The sequence below is a fragment of the Megalops cyprinoides genome, chromosome 12, assembly GCF_013368585.1.
Source record: "Megalops cyprinoides isolate fMegCyp1 chromosome 12, fMegCyp1.pri, whole genome shotgun sequence".
NCBI lineage: Eukaryota > Metazoa > Chordata > Actinopteri > Elopiformes > Megalopidae > Megalops > Megalops cyprinoides.
The window spans coordinates 14,789,638-14,807,937 of record NC_050594.1 but is presented as its reverse complement, the minus strand read 5'-3'; the positions used below and the strand labels follow the sequence as shown (position 1 = coordinate 14,807,937).

Genomic DNA, 18,300 nt, shown 5'->3' with positions numbered 1-18,300 from the left:
TGTGCGCCTGTGTGCCAGGGGCTATCCGCTTTCCTCCGGACAGAAGGTAACACTGCCCCGATCACATGTGTGATCCCATGCCCTGGTGCCTGATATGATATTCAGCTTTTCATGCATATTTTTCTCCTGTCTGTCGATCACAAGAGAGACCTGCATGATAGATGTAACGTGCCTGCCTTCTACAAGCCATGTAATACTCTCTGAATAAAACACAGGGGCTGGAATCGCTACAAAGTTACAGAACTGTAGGTACCGCTGCCTCACAATGCAGGGTCATGTTATGGTCTGAATGGAACTCTTATCTCCTTGGTTTAATTCTTTCTGAGCGAATAAATGTATCCCCTTTGTTTTTAACTGGCTCAAAGACCACATGCTTCTCGTTAAAGGGTACCCATGGGCTAGAGTGGACTTCTAAGACATTAAAATAAGAAAAGTGTTGCAAAAGTGTGCCTCACGTCTGTCTACCATTTGAAAATGTTTACCTGCAACACCAGATAGGCCGGTGGTTAAACTGGCCAGCAATCAAAACAGGTGTGTTCCTTAACAACCGGTGTCACCTTCCCACAAATTTTCCAGGGTGTGGTGAGAACAGGCGAAGCTTGCACCATCATTATGATGGGCTTACATAAGAGCAGAGAGCAGACTGCGTGATGGAAAAATTCAATCCCTGTCATTTAGAAATGATGGATGCCTGTGCTTATCAGCATGCCCCAAGCAAGCCCACGAAGTGGACAGGAAAGGGGCACTTAAAGTCTTACAGTTTATACATGAATGTCTATAATGTATATGTGTGTATGTATGTGAATCTGTGTGTGTGTGTGTATAATCATCGAAACTTCTGTGACCTTAACTGTCACCCTACAGTGCAAGACATGACCTCAGTCACCTGGTCTACACCATGCAAAGAGCAGGGACTGTTTTTCCGTCCTTCCCAGTGTTCAGCAGCGTCAGCCACCAAGCAGGCGGAGGAATCATCCAAAGAGCAGCGCCACCATGGGGTCTTATCCTAAGCCTCCCAGACCTGACTGCAGACAGCTCCATGATACTGAATGACCTCTGACCACAGATTCAGGGCCAATGAGGGCTGAAGGCATGAAATTATCTCAATTAGCCCCACATTGCAATGCAGAGCCACTGTTGTCTACCTGAGGATCTGGGGAAAGCCTGTGTAGTGATCATGATGCTACTGAGGATGATGATGATGATAATTATGACTATGCTGATGGTGAAGGAAAATTCATTCAGAGGGGAGAACCTGGACCTTGCTTCAGTTTGTTAATGGTCCAATCAGGCTCCAGTGGCGGGGTCAGGTTTTAAGATTCATAATGAGAGAGAAAAGATAAAATAAAGCCAGGGGGTGGGGTGGGGTCATGAATTATCCTGTTGGGACAGAACCACCACGAGCAACCACACACTGCAATCATCTTCATCATCGTAGTCACCATCAACATGCCCATTAGCCATGATGTAAATCCACTAATGACAGTGGTGTCTGGCTGGCTTTTGAAGAGCCTGTAAATCTACAGTGGTTCAGTGCTCAGGGTCTACAATCTGCACCGCCAGAGCAGGATGGGAGATTAAATATATTTGTCCACCAACGTATGAAAACACAGAGCAGATCAAATGAAGCACCCTTGAATATAATGACGAAGCAGAAGAGCACCCACGTGCAGGTCAATAATCTCCTTGTTCCCTGACGCTGCCAAAAAAGAGGATTATATTTGCGTTCTGTGCCACCCAAACCCAGCTCCCTCTACCCTCTCCTTACTGCACAAAATAATGAATAGGGCCAACACTCAAAACAGCTTGTGGGTCAAATACATCCCCCTTTCCAAATGGTTTAGAGAGAGCACTTCTGTCCAAGAAACCAACCCCCTCAAAATAAATTCATAAATCGGCTATGACGTCTGTGTGGTGAAAGGTGAGAATAGTGATAGTGATTTAACTGTTCACTACTGTTCACTACTGTGCGACACTCGATATTATTGGGGCAAGCTCTGCCACACTGCTGCAAACCAACCAGGCGCAAGTGAAACGAGCCAACGCAACTGAAAAGCTGGGGGTACAGTCAAAAGCACACCAGTGCTCCAGAGCTCCCCAACAGTGTGGTCAGGGAAGGGGTTCCCAGCCCAAAGGTCAGACTCATACCTCAGAACCTAAGGCAGCAATCACTGGGAAAGCATTTGAGCAGGTGTGCATTTGAGGGTAGGCGCAATTCCTCACTTACCGATTGAGAGACTGCAGCAATTTACAGCACCTCCACTCAGTCATGCATGACTGAACTGGAGCATGATGTAGGGCTACAGAATCACTGCTTAATTCTTCCACCTCGTCTCTAATGTTGACCTAGCTGGTAAAATACATTTTAAAATATGCATGCATATATGCGTATGTGTATTTGTGTGTACCTTGTCCTTTGAGACACACTACTGCAGCAATTTCTACACTGCTGAATGACATGAGCAGTGTCCTAATTTTGGAGAACGTTCACCATTGTTCCCATCCTCCCCATATCTTTTTAATATACCACACAGTCACTGCACTGCTAGAGACAAGTGTGGAATAGGGAAATTTGCAGTGGAATTCTTAAAGAGATTCAGTCCATAATCCCTGTCGAAACCATCTGTGGGGCATTCACAATAACTACTGACACTTTTCAACGCCAAAGCTCACTCCTTGGGGGGGTTTAAGTAACGGCGAAAGCCGGCCCCGTGACCATTTGGTAACGTGCACTACCGTCTCGCGCACCTGCAATGCTGAGGGGTGGACCGCCACTGCGTCTAAACAGCCCCCCACTTTTCCGCTTCGTCTCATTGACAATTCAACAGCCCCCCTTCTCTCCTCCTCATTTACGCATGCAGCCTACGTCTTTAAACTGAATGGGGTACATCCGAGCCAGATATCGCATGCCATTGCGTTGTTTGCTTTATTAACAATGCATGCAGCGTTTTTCACCCTCAGTGGTTTTTTGGTTCATTTTTGTTTTTATTATTCTTAATAGCGTTAATCTCAATATCGACATCCACATGTGCATTCTAAACGTGCTGATATTTTGCAGTTTCATTGAGAAAAGTCCGAGGGAAAGCATGGACGAACTGCATTGGAAACGTCACCAGCAGGCTGCAGTTAAAATATGCAAAGGCTGTTCAGACGGACTTCATGCAATCTGTGCAAAACCAACAAAATGCAAAATACTAAACATGCGACGTTACAGAACCATACCTGCATTTTGTCAGACGTAAACACCTCGGTGTCAACCTCGCAGGCGATGAGCGTCAACATCTCCAGTTTCATGTTTATCGATGGCATACCCTTCCGAAGCAGGAGATAAAATAAATAAGAAATCTGTACAAAATGTGTGTGTATATATATATATATAGATTTTTTTTTTGTTTGATCTCGTTGACTTCAGCAGCGGCGCAGTCCCGGGTGCCTGTAACTCCGGTAGGTTCGCCTGGTCGGAAAGCGTCGGTAGCGTGTTGTATGTGTATGCGCGCTAACAGAAATGCGCTTTCAAGCGCTGCTGCTGGCTCGCTCGTCTCTCTCACTCCGCACCGCTCACGCAGACTGGCTGACAGTCGCACAGACGCACCAACCACAGCGCGCTGAGGCACAGCGTTGACGTCATCACAGCCCTGCTTGCTCATTTGCGATGCTGCTGGTCTCCTGGTCCTGCTTGAGCTGCGGATCGGAGCACAGAGCACTGCGGACCGTTTCCATCTCGTTTCCCCCTCGCCCTCTCCAAACCTCTTCCATCGTCCCCCCACCCCACCAGTTGCCCCCCGTCTCCTGTCCCACACCCCAACGCATAGATCAAGGGCCGCAGCAGTAGCACTGTCCCGTCCTTTTCTTGTCAATAACGAACTGCGACAGTTGCTCACTGCAACTCTGAATAATTGAAATGATACGGCGCTTCCTTCCATAGCACAATTTTAAACAACTAGAGGCTGCAGCAAACCGTAAGGCGTTCAAGCTGCTTACTTTGAGCAAACTCCCCCTGATATGCATCTGCTCTATATAATGAGAAAACACTTTTTATTGAAAAAAGAGCAAATCCTTTAACATTTGGCATCATATTCAGTGTGTATTAAATATGTAATCATAATACAAATGTGAAATGAATATACTCAAAAAATGCCCTTACTGCTTCTGTACAGTTGTGTAAATGGCAGCTGTATCCTTTTTCCCTTCCAAGCATGAACTAACTTTTTCCTACAAACTTTTACCATCCTGCCATCCAATTCTGTTTTTGTGGCTAGTTCTGACTGGATTTAGGCACTCCAAGTGCCGTTTTGTTCCTTATGCCTACATATAATAATTCATGACAGAAACAACAGCATTCAGAGAAGTTTTAACTTCTTAGTGACCTTAGTGCCCACTTTCCACTGTGAAGAGGGCCACATCTGCCACCCTGGTTGGTGCAGGAATCCATCTGACTAAACTTCATTAATACAGCAGTTTAGATTAAATGAATAAATTAATACAAAATAACACACACCGCTGCCTGGTCTCACCAATGAACGTAAACAAAAGGATGTTATTCCATCTCACTGAAAGCCAAGAGGAGGCCTGCAGGCACAAACAAGTAATTACAACACAGCACAAAAGCAGGAAGTCCTGCATTTATCTTGTCCAAAAAAAGGTAAGTCAAACACCATAACTGAAAAATACGTGTTTAATTTTCCAATTGTGTCAATTAATATAAAATATAGTTTGCACAGTTCGCTTCATTATATTGTACGTTTCTATAAAGCACATGCATTTACAGCATACTTTAGTAATTAACCCACGTGACAATCTGCCTATGAGAAGACATGGTCTCAACTAGAACTGACTCATTTTTAAAGCATTACTACGATCGAAGAGCTGAATTTGCTGTGGGCTGCAGCTCCCTTAACGAAACTAATAAGATGTTTAGTCAAGATCAGAGCACTACCTTGGTGACAGCCATGAAACAGAAGAGGCCTCTTGTAAATACGATCACAGTAACTGCTCTTCTAGCTGTTGTTAGCTGTTGCTTTTTAAAGGCAGTAGTGTTCATGTCCAATACACAATTTAAGAACATGCCATAGGTGTAGTGCTTTTACAGGAAACATGATGCTGACTTGCAAAAATAGGTTATAAATTAAATGTAATATTACTTTGAATGAGTGATCAAATTTATGTGGGAATCTTGAGCAGAAAATAACAATGCACACGTACAAGAAACAGCATGGCTTTCCACACCAGCCATGGTTGAGTCATTCTGAAAAAGGTTCTGATGTATGGAAAATGTCTTTGGTAACCATACTGTCAAATCTGAACAAAATATGGCCATTGCTGTCAAGGGTTCTTGGTGGAAGAAAAACAGGAGGATGGAAAAACAGAGAAGAAGAAAAATGACCCAATAAAAAGGCTCCCAGCCATTCCGGCCTGTAATTTGAAAGCTTAGTAATATAGCACTACAAGAAGAAATGCACCTCTTAAGGGCCTATTCGCAGAACAACATACTCAACAACCATTTTCATTTGCGACTAAAATTCTTATGCATTTTAATGCTGCTGCAAATATTTCTTTAAAGAAAACTGACAACAACCATTTTGTGCGGACTGCCCCCAAAGGAAGACTAGTGAGTCTGCTATCACAAGACAACCTTTTGATGAATTTTGTATTCATTTGATGTAACACTGCGCAGCTACTCTGCAATAATTGCAACTTGACGGGACATTCAGAATCACAATGGTAAGAACACTTACAGAACTTCTGTGACGTAGCACTGTCAGCCCAGCTGCAATAGCATTTCCTCTGCTGCAGTACAGAAGATGACAATGTTGGCCCCACTGACCCCAAGACATATCACACAATGAATTGTTAAAGTCTCTTGTTTTTTTTTTATATACAAACCTAGTGTCATATCATCACCAAGGATGTCTTACGCTGCCAAGAAAATTCCCAAAGTCCAGCTTTTCCCATGTCACGACCTTTAGCCATTACCTTGGTCCGAGGTCCCAGACCCATGCTTCTTAGATTAAAACCCAGAAAGACCCACTGGGTCTTGTGCAAAGGTCAAAGGCCACATGACATCACTGGTAGGAATCAGGTCACATTGGTGAACAGGTCTTGGGAGGGATGTACTGGGCCCCGAGGGGCCAGAGTAACAGAGATGTCAATGAACACAGCGCAAACGCTGACCACCTTCTCCATAGCGATCCGTCAGGGTCCGATCAGGGCTCGGTGGCTGGGCCGGCCAGACGATCGAAGCCAGTCGGTCATGTTGCTTGCCCTGCATGCGGATCAATACCGCAGGCGTCAAAGAAACGACTTGGTCATGACAACCCATTAAGAATGACTGTTCACCAGTGATGTCATACAGGTCATGGGTTTTAATCCCTTGTTGCAAACTACTGATGTACCAAACCCTTGTGCATAGTATTTTACTTGAATTTCTCCAGTCATATGAAAAAAATATAAAAGTTTTTTCTTTTTAAGTGTAAATGTGTAAATGTGGCACAAATCTGCAAGGGCACAGAAAATTTCCACAGCTGAAACATAATAATTATTCTGATATGTACTTGATGTTGTAAACATGTTATGTACCTGACAGCATAAAGGGTTGGCTTACAGATTTGGACTTGCAGCCTGACATAGAGTTAGATGCATATGTGAAACACAGAACACAAACTATACATTTCACATATGTTACAATGTAGATTCTAGTGTGTAATGACACAGTGTTATGTAATTCATATTGTAATTACAATATTATTACACTGACATAAGGTCCTTTTAATATATAAAGTATAAAGCTCGCAGAGAGAGGTCAGCAGTGCAAGTTTTCTCCCTCCCCATTTCTGCCTCTATTAACACTGAGTGTTTAAAGACAAGTCAAACAATCAGCACATTCACACCCATATTCACAAGGGTAATTAAACTGATCTAGACTGTGGGCTACTTAACATAATAGAATCAAAGTTAGTTATGAAAGAGAAACCCACCTGAATTATGACAATGCATTAGGGATCCTTCCTGCAGAACGTAATTACTGGGCAATTCCAATGGGCGCATATATATATATATATATATATATATATATATATTCATTTTTACATGTGAAAAAAAGACATTGTTGTGTACAACATGAACAATACCTAACTGACAGTAAATAAATAAAATAAATAAAAATTCTGTCCAAATGTTTGACCTGAAATTGCCCAACGGAGTAGCATATGGCCAGATCAAATACCACCTGCTTCCATATTCACCTGTCATTAAGATCGACTTCATGAAATACCAGCAACCATAAATTATAAAACAGCAAACAAATCATTAAATGACGTACGGATCAAAAGAATATCAGAAACTGCACATTGCACGCAGTAACATTAATATATTAATGTTGAAATTATACAGTTATTTTCCAATTTACTGCCATAGTGAGGAACTGATAAGCGACCTTGTTGAAAATAGATGCTCTATTTGACAGTTCCTCTCTAATTAACTTGTACATCTATGGCAATGTTTCAGAGTTAGGCATATAGATGTTGCCAATATAGTAACACTGATCATTTCACTGCTGAAGGCAGCATGCCAAACTGCTTGAATCTTTTAGTCTCATCTTAAAGAAACAAGTTGAGTTCACATCTTTTACCAATGCAGGTTCTGAAATTACTTTGATTATGCATCTTAAATAAGAGCACAATTAATTTCCATTTAAAAGGATTCCAGTCAATAGCAATCACATGCAAAAGAGGCCATGTGCTGAGTAAGCATTTCAATGGCACAGAATGCATAATATATCACAGTAGTTCTAATAATAATAACAACCTTCTCAGGCTTTAAATGAACCCTTTCTAATATGACCTAACCAGCACTGCAACACCGTTTTACCCCCATTTTTAACAGAATGAAACGAGGCAATATATTTGTAGAATTCTGCAGTTATCTCAACATTTATCTATGCTATAGACCCCATGGTATGAAACTGGAAGGAGCTGATCTGCATAGCATAGCCACAGCCTGTCAGTTTCGGAAACTTTGCAATATGAGTACTAGATGTTCAGAGCCCCACTGATTCCAGCTGACGTGCACTGCCCAGATGTGCTGATACCCCAGCCCTCTGATTTGTCCTGCAGGTGGGAATCACACCTGTCTGGTAACACTACACCTGTGTCCCCTCTCAGGATTATGTGACATTGTAGGCAAGGATGGGCCCCTAGGCCAGCTGCTATTTGCAAATCTGGGTGGAGCGACTTCATCATGACATTAATGTTAATTACCATGAAGCCACACTGTTAGATTATCACTAATTGTTCTGCACAAACCAAGCCGGTAATGGGGTTGTTCTGACAGAGACAGAGCCAATCAGCCACAATGTTATATGAACTGTGACATGGTAATTGTTCAAAAAAAGTCATTGTTGTCATTACCGTCACCACCAGTAGGTGGAGCAGAGGTTATATGATCACCTTCTTGTGCTTTCCTGTCTGTATGTCTGTCTGTGTCCACCTGTTCATGAGCGGGATGACCAAAGTTATGAAAAGACTTTGATCAAATATGGATAAGTGGGAGAAGGAAAAGGTGGCATGATTTCAGGGCAACTACTAAGGTTAGCGTGGGAGTGTGCTCTACCATGTATGACTCACTTTCTAAACTGTTTATTCAGTACGGGGTTTGCAGGCGCTAAGCAGGTCAGTAGATCAGCCTTCTGATCTTCTGCACACGCATACTGTGGCGCATACAGTCCTGCTAAATCCCCCCGCAAACTTGGAGCCAGACGCTATAATCGTGTTTACAGTGCGTTTGGTCCTCCACGCCGGGAGAGCAGTCCGCTGGGCGTGGCTCGGGGCATGTGGCGAGATTCGCCGTGCCCACTGCCCTCGCGGAGCTGGAAGCCGCTGCGCACTACCTCATTCGGCCCTGCCACCTCCTGTCGCCACTGCAGCTGTGCTAATCTAGGCCAAGCTATTTATAAAAGCAAGCAGCCAGGCGTGCAGGCAAAGTCAAGCAGTGAGAGAGAGAGAGAGAGAGAGAGAGAGAGAAATAAAGGGAGGTAGGGAAGTATACCAGATGCCAGCTCCATCCACACTACAGTACCAGTGGTATGCTCACCATAGTAGTGAGGCCTGTCTACACCAGAGTATCACATGCTTCTACAACCAGAATATCAGCCTTTGCCACACCACAGTGCCAGCCCCTTCTACATCACTGCACCTAAAACTAAACTACTATACCAGCTTAGTCTTCTGCTTGAGTGCAAACCTTCTATAATTCTCTGCTGTTCACTAGACTAATTCAGTCCAAGCACTTATTGTGTCAGATCAACATGTTCTACTATGATTAAGAGGAAACAAGCTGAGTGTGAACAAACAGCAAATAGATGATGTGAAGCAATGGTTAATTTTGGAGCTGTGACCACTTGAGCTTTTCATATGGCAATTTGAGCTGCCCTGCCATAACAATATATACTACAATACCCCACCCCCTAACAAACAACAAACATACTGCAAAGCCAGCCTGAGTAACACTACAATTCTGGGCTGGTTCAGCAGTCTCTCTCTTTAATGCAACTCTTCCTAACTTACAGCACTTTAATGTTCTAATGCAGTCCGAAGGCTTAACGCCAAGGGGACACAGCTAAAGGATCTGCCCCACTTCCTCAGAGGGGCCCAGGGAATCCTGGACTTGTGCCCATGCTTTGTCTTAGTTTGTCAAACCAGGTCACCATCTGATGGGATGCCACATCCCCATGGAAACGCCACTGGCAGTAAGACAATCTAAATGAGAAAGAAAAAAAAAAAAAAAACATATAATGTGCACACATGTTCATACCTAACAAATAACAATAATGAAATAGAAAAGGATAGGGGGAAAAAAAAAAACATTTTCCTGGGAGGAGTGCAGTGTTCTGGGACTAAGTGTGCCATTTTCTGAGGCAAACGGACAAAGAGAAAAGAATCTCGTTTTTCGAATCAGAGCCTGCATGTGGGTAAAGCATGTTGCTTAAGGATAGAAAGCATTCTCATTTCATCTTTAAAGAAGCCATTAAGAAACAGCTAACAAGCCAGGGACATAAAAATAGCTGGTATCTTTTGTATAAGGAGGAAAAAAAATATATATTGATGTTTTTCTCTGAGGAGTTCTTGCCAAATTAACTATGAGCAGCGCAACAAAAATATCAACACACAAACTACAGCAGCAACTGTTTAAAAAAAGTCTAAAAGAAAAAGGAAAACTCTCTCTTAAGGATAGAGAGAGTAGTTATTTTTCATGTCCCCATGCTTTTTCATAAATACATTATACAGCAGAAATCTTCAGAAGTTTGGAACGTACCACTTGCAAGCCAAACAATGTCTGGCCACAGCAGAAAGGAGAGGAAGATGAGAACTTTTCCACACTCACTGTTTGTGATACGTTCATAAAGCCATTCAGAGTAATCACTGGAAAATAGCTGCCCCCTGCATTATTAGAAATTGAGATACGTAACTTAACGTTCACATCTTTCAGTTGTACTAAGTCGTACTAAATGTAGATAATACAATGCTGACAGTGACCTGACTGCCAACAGTTCACAGCTGTGGCAAGTTGGCAGAACATCAAAAGTGTTTTAATACCTCTCTAGACAACCAAATCATATATGGCAGGCTACATTCTCAAGTGTGCTCAAGGAGAAGGAACAACAAAGATTTGTGCAGACAAACTAAACACAACCGTGAGAAAAATGGCTGATGCAAGTCCCTTTCATGGATCTGGGTTTTTTGGAAGGTGGTTGAGGAGAAAGAGACAGACAGCAACATCTAATCAGAAGTAAAAGGAAAATAGCCTTATCTTCAAAGATTTGTCAACAATTTCAGCATCACGGATTCCTGCCATATAGCATCCACAGAATCTATCCATCCAATCCAACCATTTCTCACTGCCAACTCTTACTACCAGTATAACTCGTCCAGGCCCTTGTGCACTCAACATCAGACTACCACAGTTTTCTTCTCTCTGGCCTCCCTGCAAATGCCAGGCCTTCTATAAAGTTCAAAACTCTGGTTTTAACCTATGGTACAGACACATGAACAGCACCCTCACACATATAATCTGCCACCAAACTCTTCAAACACTTCTGCCAGACTACAGCACTCCTCTACTTCTGGTCACCTCGTCATCCCCTTCTTATCCCCTCGCTCATCTCCATCATGTCCCTTCTCTACCCTGGCATCAGAGCAGTGGAATGAGCTCCCCACAACAGCGAGGACACTGAGGCCATACTCCAGCCACATACTGAAACCCCACCTATTCAGGCCATGTCTTGGTTCTCCAAACTCTGACCTGTCCCCCTGCTGACACTGTTGTAAAAGCTTGTGTGCAAGGTATAAGCCTTAGAGGCAAACTCCTGCTGGTAGTTGAAGCCTTTGCTGGGGAAAAAGCTTGGTGATCAAAACTTTTTTTTTTTTTTTTTTTTTGCCACAGAAGGTTTGGCAGTGCAAGCTTAGTGGTTGAAAATTCTTAAGGCATATATATGGTTGTGTGCTGACAGCCCTTACTGTAGCAATGACTCCCACAACCACACTATATTACAAATGTGGCACCAAAGATTCAGTACTTACACGGCTGCATCCCTGAAAGCAGTGAATGCCCATCTTTTAAGTCACTCTGGGTAAGAGCGTCTGCCAAATAAATGTTAGAGAAAAAATTAGACACTGGAGCTGGCACTGACTGTACCAACATTAGGCCCATAGACCTTACCCTGGCTGGTATGATACTGTAGCTAACTAGCATTGTAATTAGTGGTTAGAGGGATGATTAATTACAGCATCTTACAAGCATGAATTTAGAAAACAGTAATTAATGACAATTTCACATGGCTGGTTACACTAGCAACAGTTCCACTATGTACTGATGTTCTGAAGTTCAAAAGATGAATAGCCAGCCAGCATGTTGGTCATGTTGGCTGATACATTCTGGTTCTCTGACTTGCCCACTGGTTGGAGAAAGCAGAAACGCTTAATATCACTGCAGTTCACAAGCTCTCTGTCCAGGCAAGATGCAAGCACAGCCCTACATCTAACCCCTCAAGCCCAGATTGGACATTGCTGAAGTAATTAAGATCGCACTGGCATAACATCAGTTGAAAATAAAGTATTAGGACCTTATATTATGAAATCCACCAAATATTCCTTTTTATCGTTTCAAATGCTCCTCAGTAAAATTGCTTATAGAAACTAATGGTCTTTATTGATGTAAATGACTACAACTCTTATAGTTGCGTATTACAAATCAAATTTTGCTCCTGTGATCAAGAATGAAAGAGCTGGTTTAAAACAGTGTACAATGATGGCTCGTTTAGACACAATAGTGCTTTGGTTTTTCTGACATATTGCTGCATTATCTGTTAACACTTGACACGTATGGCTTCTAAACATTTTCCTGCTGATGTTACCTGCATTGGTTATCCACAAATAAAATATTGTGATATGGGTCAATGTGGTGATTATATTCTGATTAAATACTGCCATATTGGTCAGAATCTGAATTTTTATTCGCCAAGTACAGATGTACAAGGAATTTCTCTTTGTGCAGGTGTCGACATTGAAAACACAAATGCAGACAGAATTATACAATACAAAACAATACAAAAAATACAATAGAATACAATAGAATTAAAGAAACTGTGCAATGCCTTTGGTTAAGTATCTGTGGGATGGACAATTAAAGTGCAAGTGTGCAACTGGACAGGGGGCGGATAAGGGAAGGGTCCTTCCAGGATTACAGCCTGGGGAAAGAAGCTGTTCAGGTGACGTGTAGTCCTAGTCTTTATGGATCTCACAATTACTCTGCAAGGGTGGCCGCTGGAAGAGAGAGTGGCCAGGATGTGAGGCATCAGACAAGTACAGGTCTGTGAGGGGGGTGAGCTGACGGCCAATAATCTTCTGTGCACATCGCACAATGCGCTGTAGTTTCTGCTCAGAGTGCAAAGATGCAGATCTGAACCAGCCGGAAATGAAGGATGTCATCACTGATTCAATAATGGCTGTATAGAACTTGACCAATAGCTCTTGTGACAGTGTGTATTTTTTGAGCTGTCACAGGAAGTACATACGCTGTTGTGCTTTCTTGATTATTGTGATCATGTTCTCTTCCCACCTGAGATCCTGTTGAATGATGGAGCCATGGAATTTATAGGACTTCACTCTGGTGACCATGGTGCCATGTATTGCCAAACACGGGTGTGGGGTGGGCTTCTTCCTGAAGTCAATGATCATCTCCACGGTTTTTTGTCTGTTCAGCTTCAGGTTAAAAATTTTCTAGCTCAGGAGAGGATGTTTTGCCCAAAATAGACACATCGCTGCACCAGCGTTGGTTAAAATAAAAACATATTCCTCCGCCATTGGATTTCTGGCAAAGTGCGGGATCGTAATCTGCTCTAAACAGTGAAAAACCAGGCAGATCTACCGCAGCATCGGGAATGTTTTCATGTAACCACATTTCAGTGAAGCAGAGTGCAGATTTAGTAGAAAAGTCCTTTATTGTGCTTACCAGCATTCACAGTTCCTCAGATTTGTTGTGTAGAGAGCAAACATTTGAAAGAAACATCCCAGGAAGTGCCGGTCAAAAGCCGCGTCTGTGAAGCCGCGAAAGAGAACCACCGTGTCTTGCCCATGCACGCCGCTTTGTCGTGCCTTTCTTTCGTAGAATTTCTTCAGGTATGCTCAAAAATTCCGGAATAACAAATTGTGGTAATAGGCTCCTAATATATAAGAGATTGTGTTGATAATAATTTGTGTCTGAGTAAAAATCACTGATGATAATGAAAATAAAATACTCTGCAGAGGATGAGCAAAGATCACCAATAACACTGAGGACTTTTCAATATCACAAAAACTGGACTCCTCAGTGCCTAAGAGAGCTCCTTCATGGGGAACAGGTGATTATCAAAGCAGGGCAGACAGGAGAAGTGTGCAAAGCATTATGGGTGACCTTCAGCCTGCCCTGCATCACCATTTACCCTCGGGACCAGAGCCACTACATACAAAAATAGAAGCACAACAACACAGCTGTTTTTTTTTTTTTCCTCCATTTCCAATTTTACTGTTCAAAACACAAAGAGCATCAAAGTACATTCTTACCTGCGTTTCGCTCTTGGGAACTGCAGTCTGGCAGACAGACACAGGACAAGCAGTCGGGCCACAAACAACAATTACACGTTTCCTCATTGAGTGCTCTGCCGTTTAAAATAGAGCTACTCGTTGGCAAATAGTAGTAATGACATCTCCAGCATTAGGAGGGTCAATAAGAGAGAAACACAGAGGATGCCATTATTTTAAATGGACTGGGGGGGGGGGGGGGTGTCTAATTTCAGTGTGCATTATGAAATTTTCAAGACTATTCTATTTATGCTAAACGCTGGACGGGAGCAAGTAAATGAAAGCATGTCTCTAAACCCTTTCCACCCCTCATCTAATGCTGCCAAAAAAAGCTCTTTGCATGCGCTCCATATCTTAACAGCTTTTTTTTTCTTAAAATCAGCACACCTGCTTCACAGACAGAAATCCATTACAGCTGTACTCATGCATCTAAAAACACAGCCCGACCTTTTTAAGAACCTTTCAGCACTGTTTCATATAGCTGTGATAAGGTTCCAGGTTAGCTGGGCAGGGACATGCTGCCTGCCAGACACAAAATACAGGCCAGCCTGTTCACACACTTCCCTATCTACACAGAGGGCTGCTTCTTCTTTTAGAACAACAGGCAGAGGCAAAGCTAAAGCTGCACTCACTCATACGCTTTACAACCGTCTCTACTGCACGGTCTCATCATTCTTCTGAACCGTCTCCAAACACACAGCAAGAGGGCACTTTGAAAAATTATAAAGGATTTGTCAAAAGTCTGAGGTTTTTTTTTTTTTTTGAACCTGCATAATCCATCTCTCTTCCCAGGTTTTAATCCTTTAAATAAATATTCACAAGGTTATTTTTAGTCGTGCTTGTTTGATTGAAATTCATGCTGAGTAGTCTTGTCTGCTTAGGCTTGGTGTGGGGGGTCTGCTAAAATGACAAAAGAAATGTTGGAAATGTGCATTTTTGTTTTTTGTTTTTTTTTTTGGAAGCAAATGCAGGAGGTGGGGGTATATTACTGAGGAGGGGGGAGGGAGGGCACAGGGGTGTAAGACAGCCAAATTCAAAAAGCACAAGAGAATAATTTGAGGGAGATTTGCAGGAGCTAATTTTAGGCCGCTGGTGTGCCACTCGCTGTTTGTCTTCAGAGAAGAGCAGGCCGCACTGTGAGCCAGCTGGATCTCAGGATGCAGGGAGGGAGTAATTGGATTAGAGGGCAGAAAATTAAAAGTATTTTCTTTGAATTTACCCCCCTCCCCCCTTGGTAAACGAGGGTCAAGTGTTTCCATTGAGGAAGGACAGAAAGATGTAGCAGTGTGGCACAAACACATCTCTGCCCACAGTGTTGATCCTCTGAACCCTGCCACGGTCACGGTCCTAGAGAGGTCGAGCTGAGGTGGGGGTGGGGCGGGGACTGGGCAGGCTTGAACACACTTGGCCATGGAGTGAGTCACATCAGAGCCTGGTGCGGGTGGGATTCTTCTGCCAGCAATGGCGTGATGGCATGTCTGTGCCCGGGATGGGACAGCATCATGCGGACAGCTCTGGGGTCCTGGGATAGGATATTGGCAGGACAGATTGTGTGTGTGCTGGTCTTGTATATGTGGTTATATGTGTGTCTATGTGTGCCTGGATTTGGGGGCAGTGGCAGCAGGATCATCAGGCCACATTGTTAGTTGGATGTGCAATACCCCCAGTGTAGATGTGAATCAGCTGATCTTCTGATACACTGACCCCCGACCTGCACATGAATGCACACACTCTCACTAGGCTACATGCCGTTCACGGTGGGATTAAGTGAAACTGAACCATCCCCGCCAGGTCTCAATGTACGCCGATATTCCAGTCCAGTGGAGTTTCCACTCACTTGCAAAACAATAGCTTAGTGTTTGTATCAAAGAACCTTAGCTGTGCCCCTGTGGCCAAATATTCCTGTGGTCCACATTTTAACCTATGAGCTCTCTGATAAAGTTTGAATAAAGTTCAGAGATCAAGCAGATTAGAGTCACAAATATGACACACAACACCTTATTTACTTCGCTAAAGCTTAAATATAAATTATTAATACACTATCCGAGGCTCACTGTGCCCTGTCATCAGTGTGATGCAAAAAGGAGAAAAAAAAAAACAAATACCCAAAATTCAACTGGCTTAATAAATCTCTCACACCTCAAACTCTGCTTTTGTGAAATGGGAATACTGCTGTAAAATGGCTGCCATGCACATTACACATTAGTGGTGGTTGAGATGACTCCATTGCAAAGTGCTTTGAGATCCTTACCAAAAGGTGAATAGGTGCTACGTAAATGGAAGTCATCCTGAAGGAAGCACATCACACAACGAGATTTCAAAATCAAACACTGAACATATTGCTGTTGGGTGCTCTTCTCAGAAATCAACACGGCAACAGGCTTCTAGCATGAGCCTGGCACAGTATCACAGCCCCGGTTGTGCAGGCCTGACACAATTTGAAGCAATGACTCCAGAGAAGGCGGTGACCTCCGAATGCTCCGCACGCAAGCACATCATGAAAAAAGACAGGAGCTATTCTAATCCTATAACAGCTTCACAAAGTCACTTACATCACAGCAGGTGTTGTGCTACTGTAAACCTTCTTTACGCAAATACCCGGGGGGGGGCATCACAAATGCAAGTGCAAAACGTCACCATCAAAGGAACAAGACGATTTCAACAATACGTATTTTGGGTGTTTTTCATCACTACCAATTTACTTTTACCACTTCACAACAAAACCACGTGCTGATATTATGCATCTTCTTTCACCAATCGGTTATGTCTCTTTGAAAATACGCACATCAGCAGTACTTGTAATTTTCCAAGAGGCTCATGTGCCTGCCTATGACCATTTCAAGAAAAGTCCTCAATCTGTTACCTCTCTTGTTGTATGGCATGGAATCTCAGATGGTACCACAGCAATGCACGGTATTCTGTGTAACATAAGCGGTCAATTCTAAGTTGATGCAGTGACATTTCTTGCTGTGCAGTGCAACACCTTCTGTACAGACTCTGGGATTGTAAACAGAGAATCTGCACAGCATTTCTGCAGCATCCACAACATTGCACAGAGCCTGCACAACATACTCGCAGTCAACACAAAAACTGCTATGACATCTCAACAACATCTACACAGAATGCGCCGGAGCACAGCCATTAATGCAAATGTAATTATGCCCAAAAAATAATGGAGAACAAGGTTCAATCATATAAGAGTCACTCCGCAGCCTGACATTCAATGAGATCACAATACTTCCAGGAATACTGTCATGGCAGAGACTAAGTCTGAACTCATGACAGAGAGAAAGAGCAGTTCCTAGCATTCCAGTAATTACTCTGTCCAGCGGCTGGACAGGAAATGAGCTGGAACAGAAAACAAAGATATTCTGTATATTGACCAGATAGCCAGCTCTGCTTGCTTCACAACACTGTCAGTTCTGTTGTTGAAGCTATTACAGTTCTGATTTGTTGGCTATTTATGAGCACTCTTTATCAAGGGATGTGCGCTAAAATAGAACATCCTTGGCTAGCATACTGTAGCAAGGCAGACAACATCAGGACCTGCAATCACCAACCAGAACCTCTTAGACAACGAAATACAGAGTACGGATGGTAGGCTGGAGCCATATATCTGGTCATAATATAGAATATCTGTGCAGGCAACGCATTAGGACAGGAGGTGGGCCTCACCCGGTGGAGGTCCTCTTCAAACACAGCCTCATGGACACTGCAGGCAAACAGAGCAGTCGGAAGGTCACTGAGGTCCATCATCTCCTCCATCTCCTCATCGTTCTCTCCAAACACCATCTCCTCCTCCTCTTCCTCCTCTGGGTCACTGCTGTAGGCTTCTGAGCCATTGCTCCATGACTTCCCTCCCTCACGCATCATGACGGTGCAAGGCACAGGTCAGAGAGGATCAGGAGGGGCGGGAGGGGTAGGGTGGCACAAGGGAAAGGGGGACCCAATATCTTCCCCAAAGGTCTGGCCAGACACACACATGGAGAGCAGAGAGAGAGAGAGGCCTTTTACTCTTAAAAGATCTTTAACAGTTGTCAGAAAGAGCACACATACAATAAGACAGGAAAAGACGAAAACCAAAAACACAACAAGGGTAACAACTGCAAATAAAAGAATTAAACTATCATCCACTTCAGTCTACAACATGTAGGCCTTCTTTGTGGACACACTGTATACCCACACATCT

At 43.2% G+C, this 18,300-nt stretch overlaps 1 protein-coding gene across 2 annotated transcripts in view; it reads right to left on the bottom strand.

Annotated features, from left to right (window-relative positions):
• rcan3 (regulator of calcineurin 3) overlaps window positions 1-18,300 on the bottom strand; it is a 36,327-nt gene that overhangs the window by 17,112 nt on the left and 915 nt on the right. The window contains exon 2 of one of the 2 annotated variants that reach the window (XM_036542994.1): window positions 17,787-18,077. In XM_036542994.1, coding sequence (XP_036398887.1) covers window positions 17,787-17,984 — 198 coding nt within the window. In that variant the 5' untranslated portion in view covers window positions 17,985-18,077. Of the gene's footprint in view, window positions 1-3,222; window positions 3,566-17,786; window positions 18,078-18,300 lie in introns of those variants that run through there. The other variant, XM_036542995.1, reaches the window with a different exon arrangement.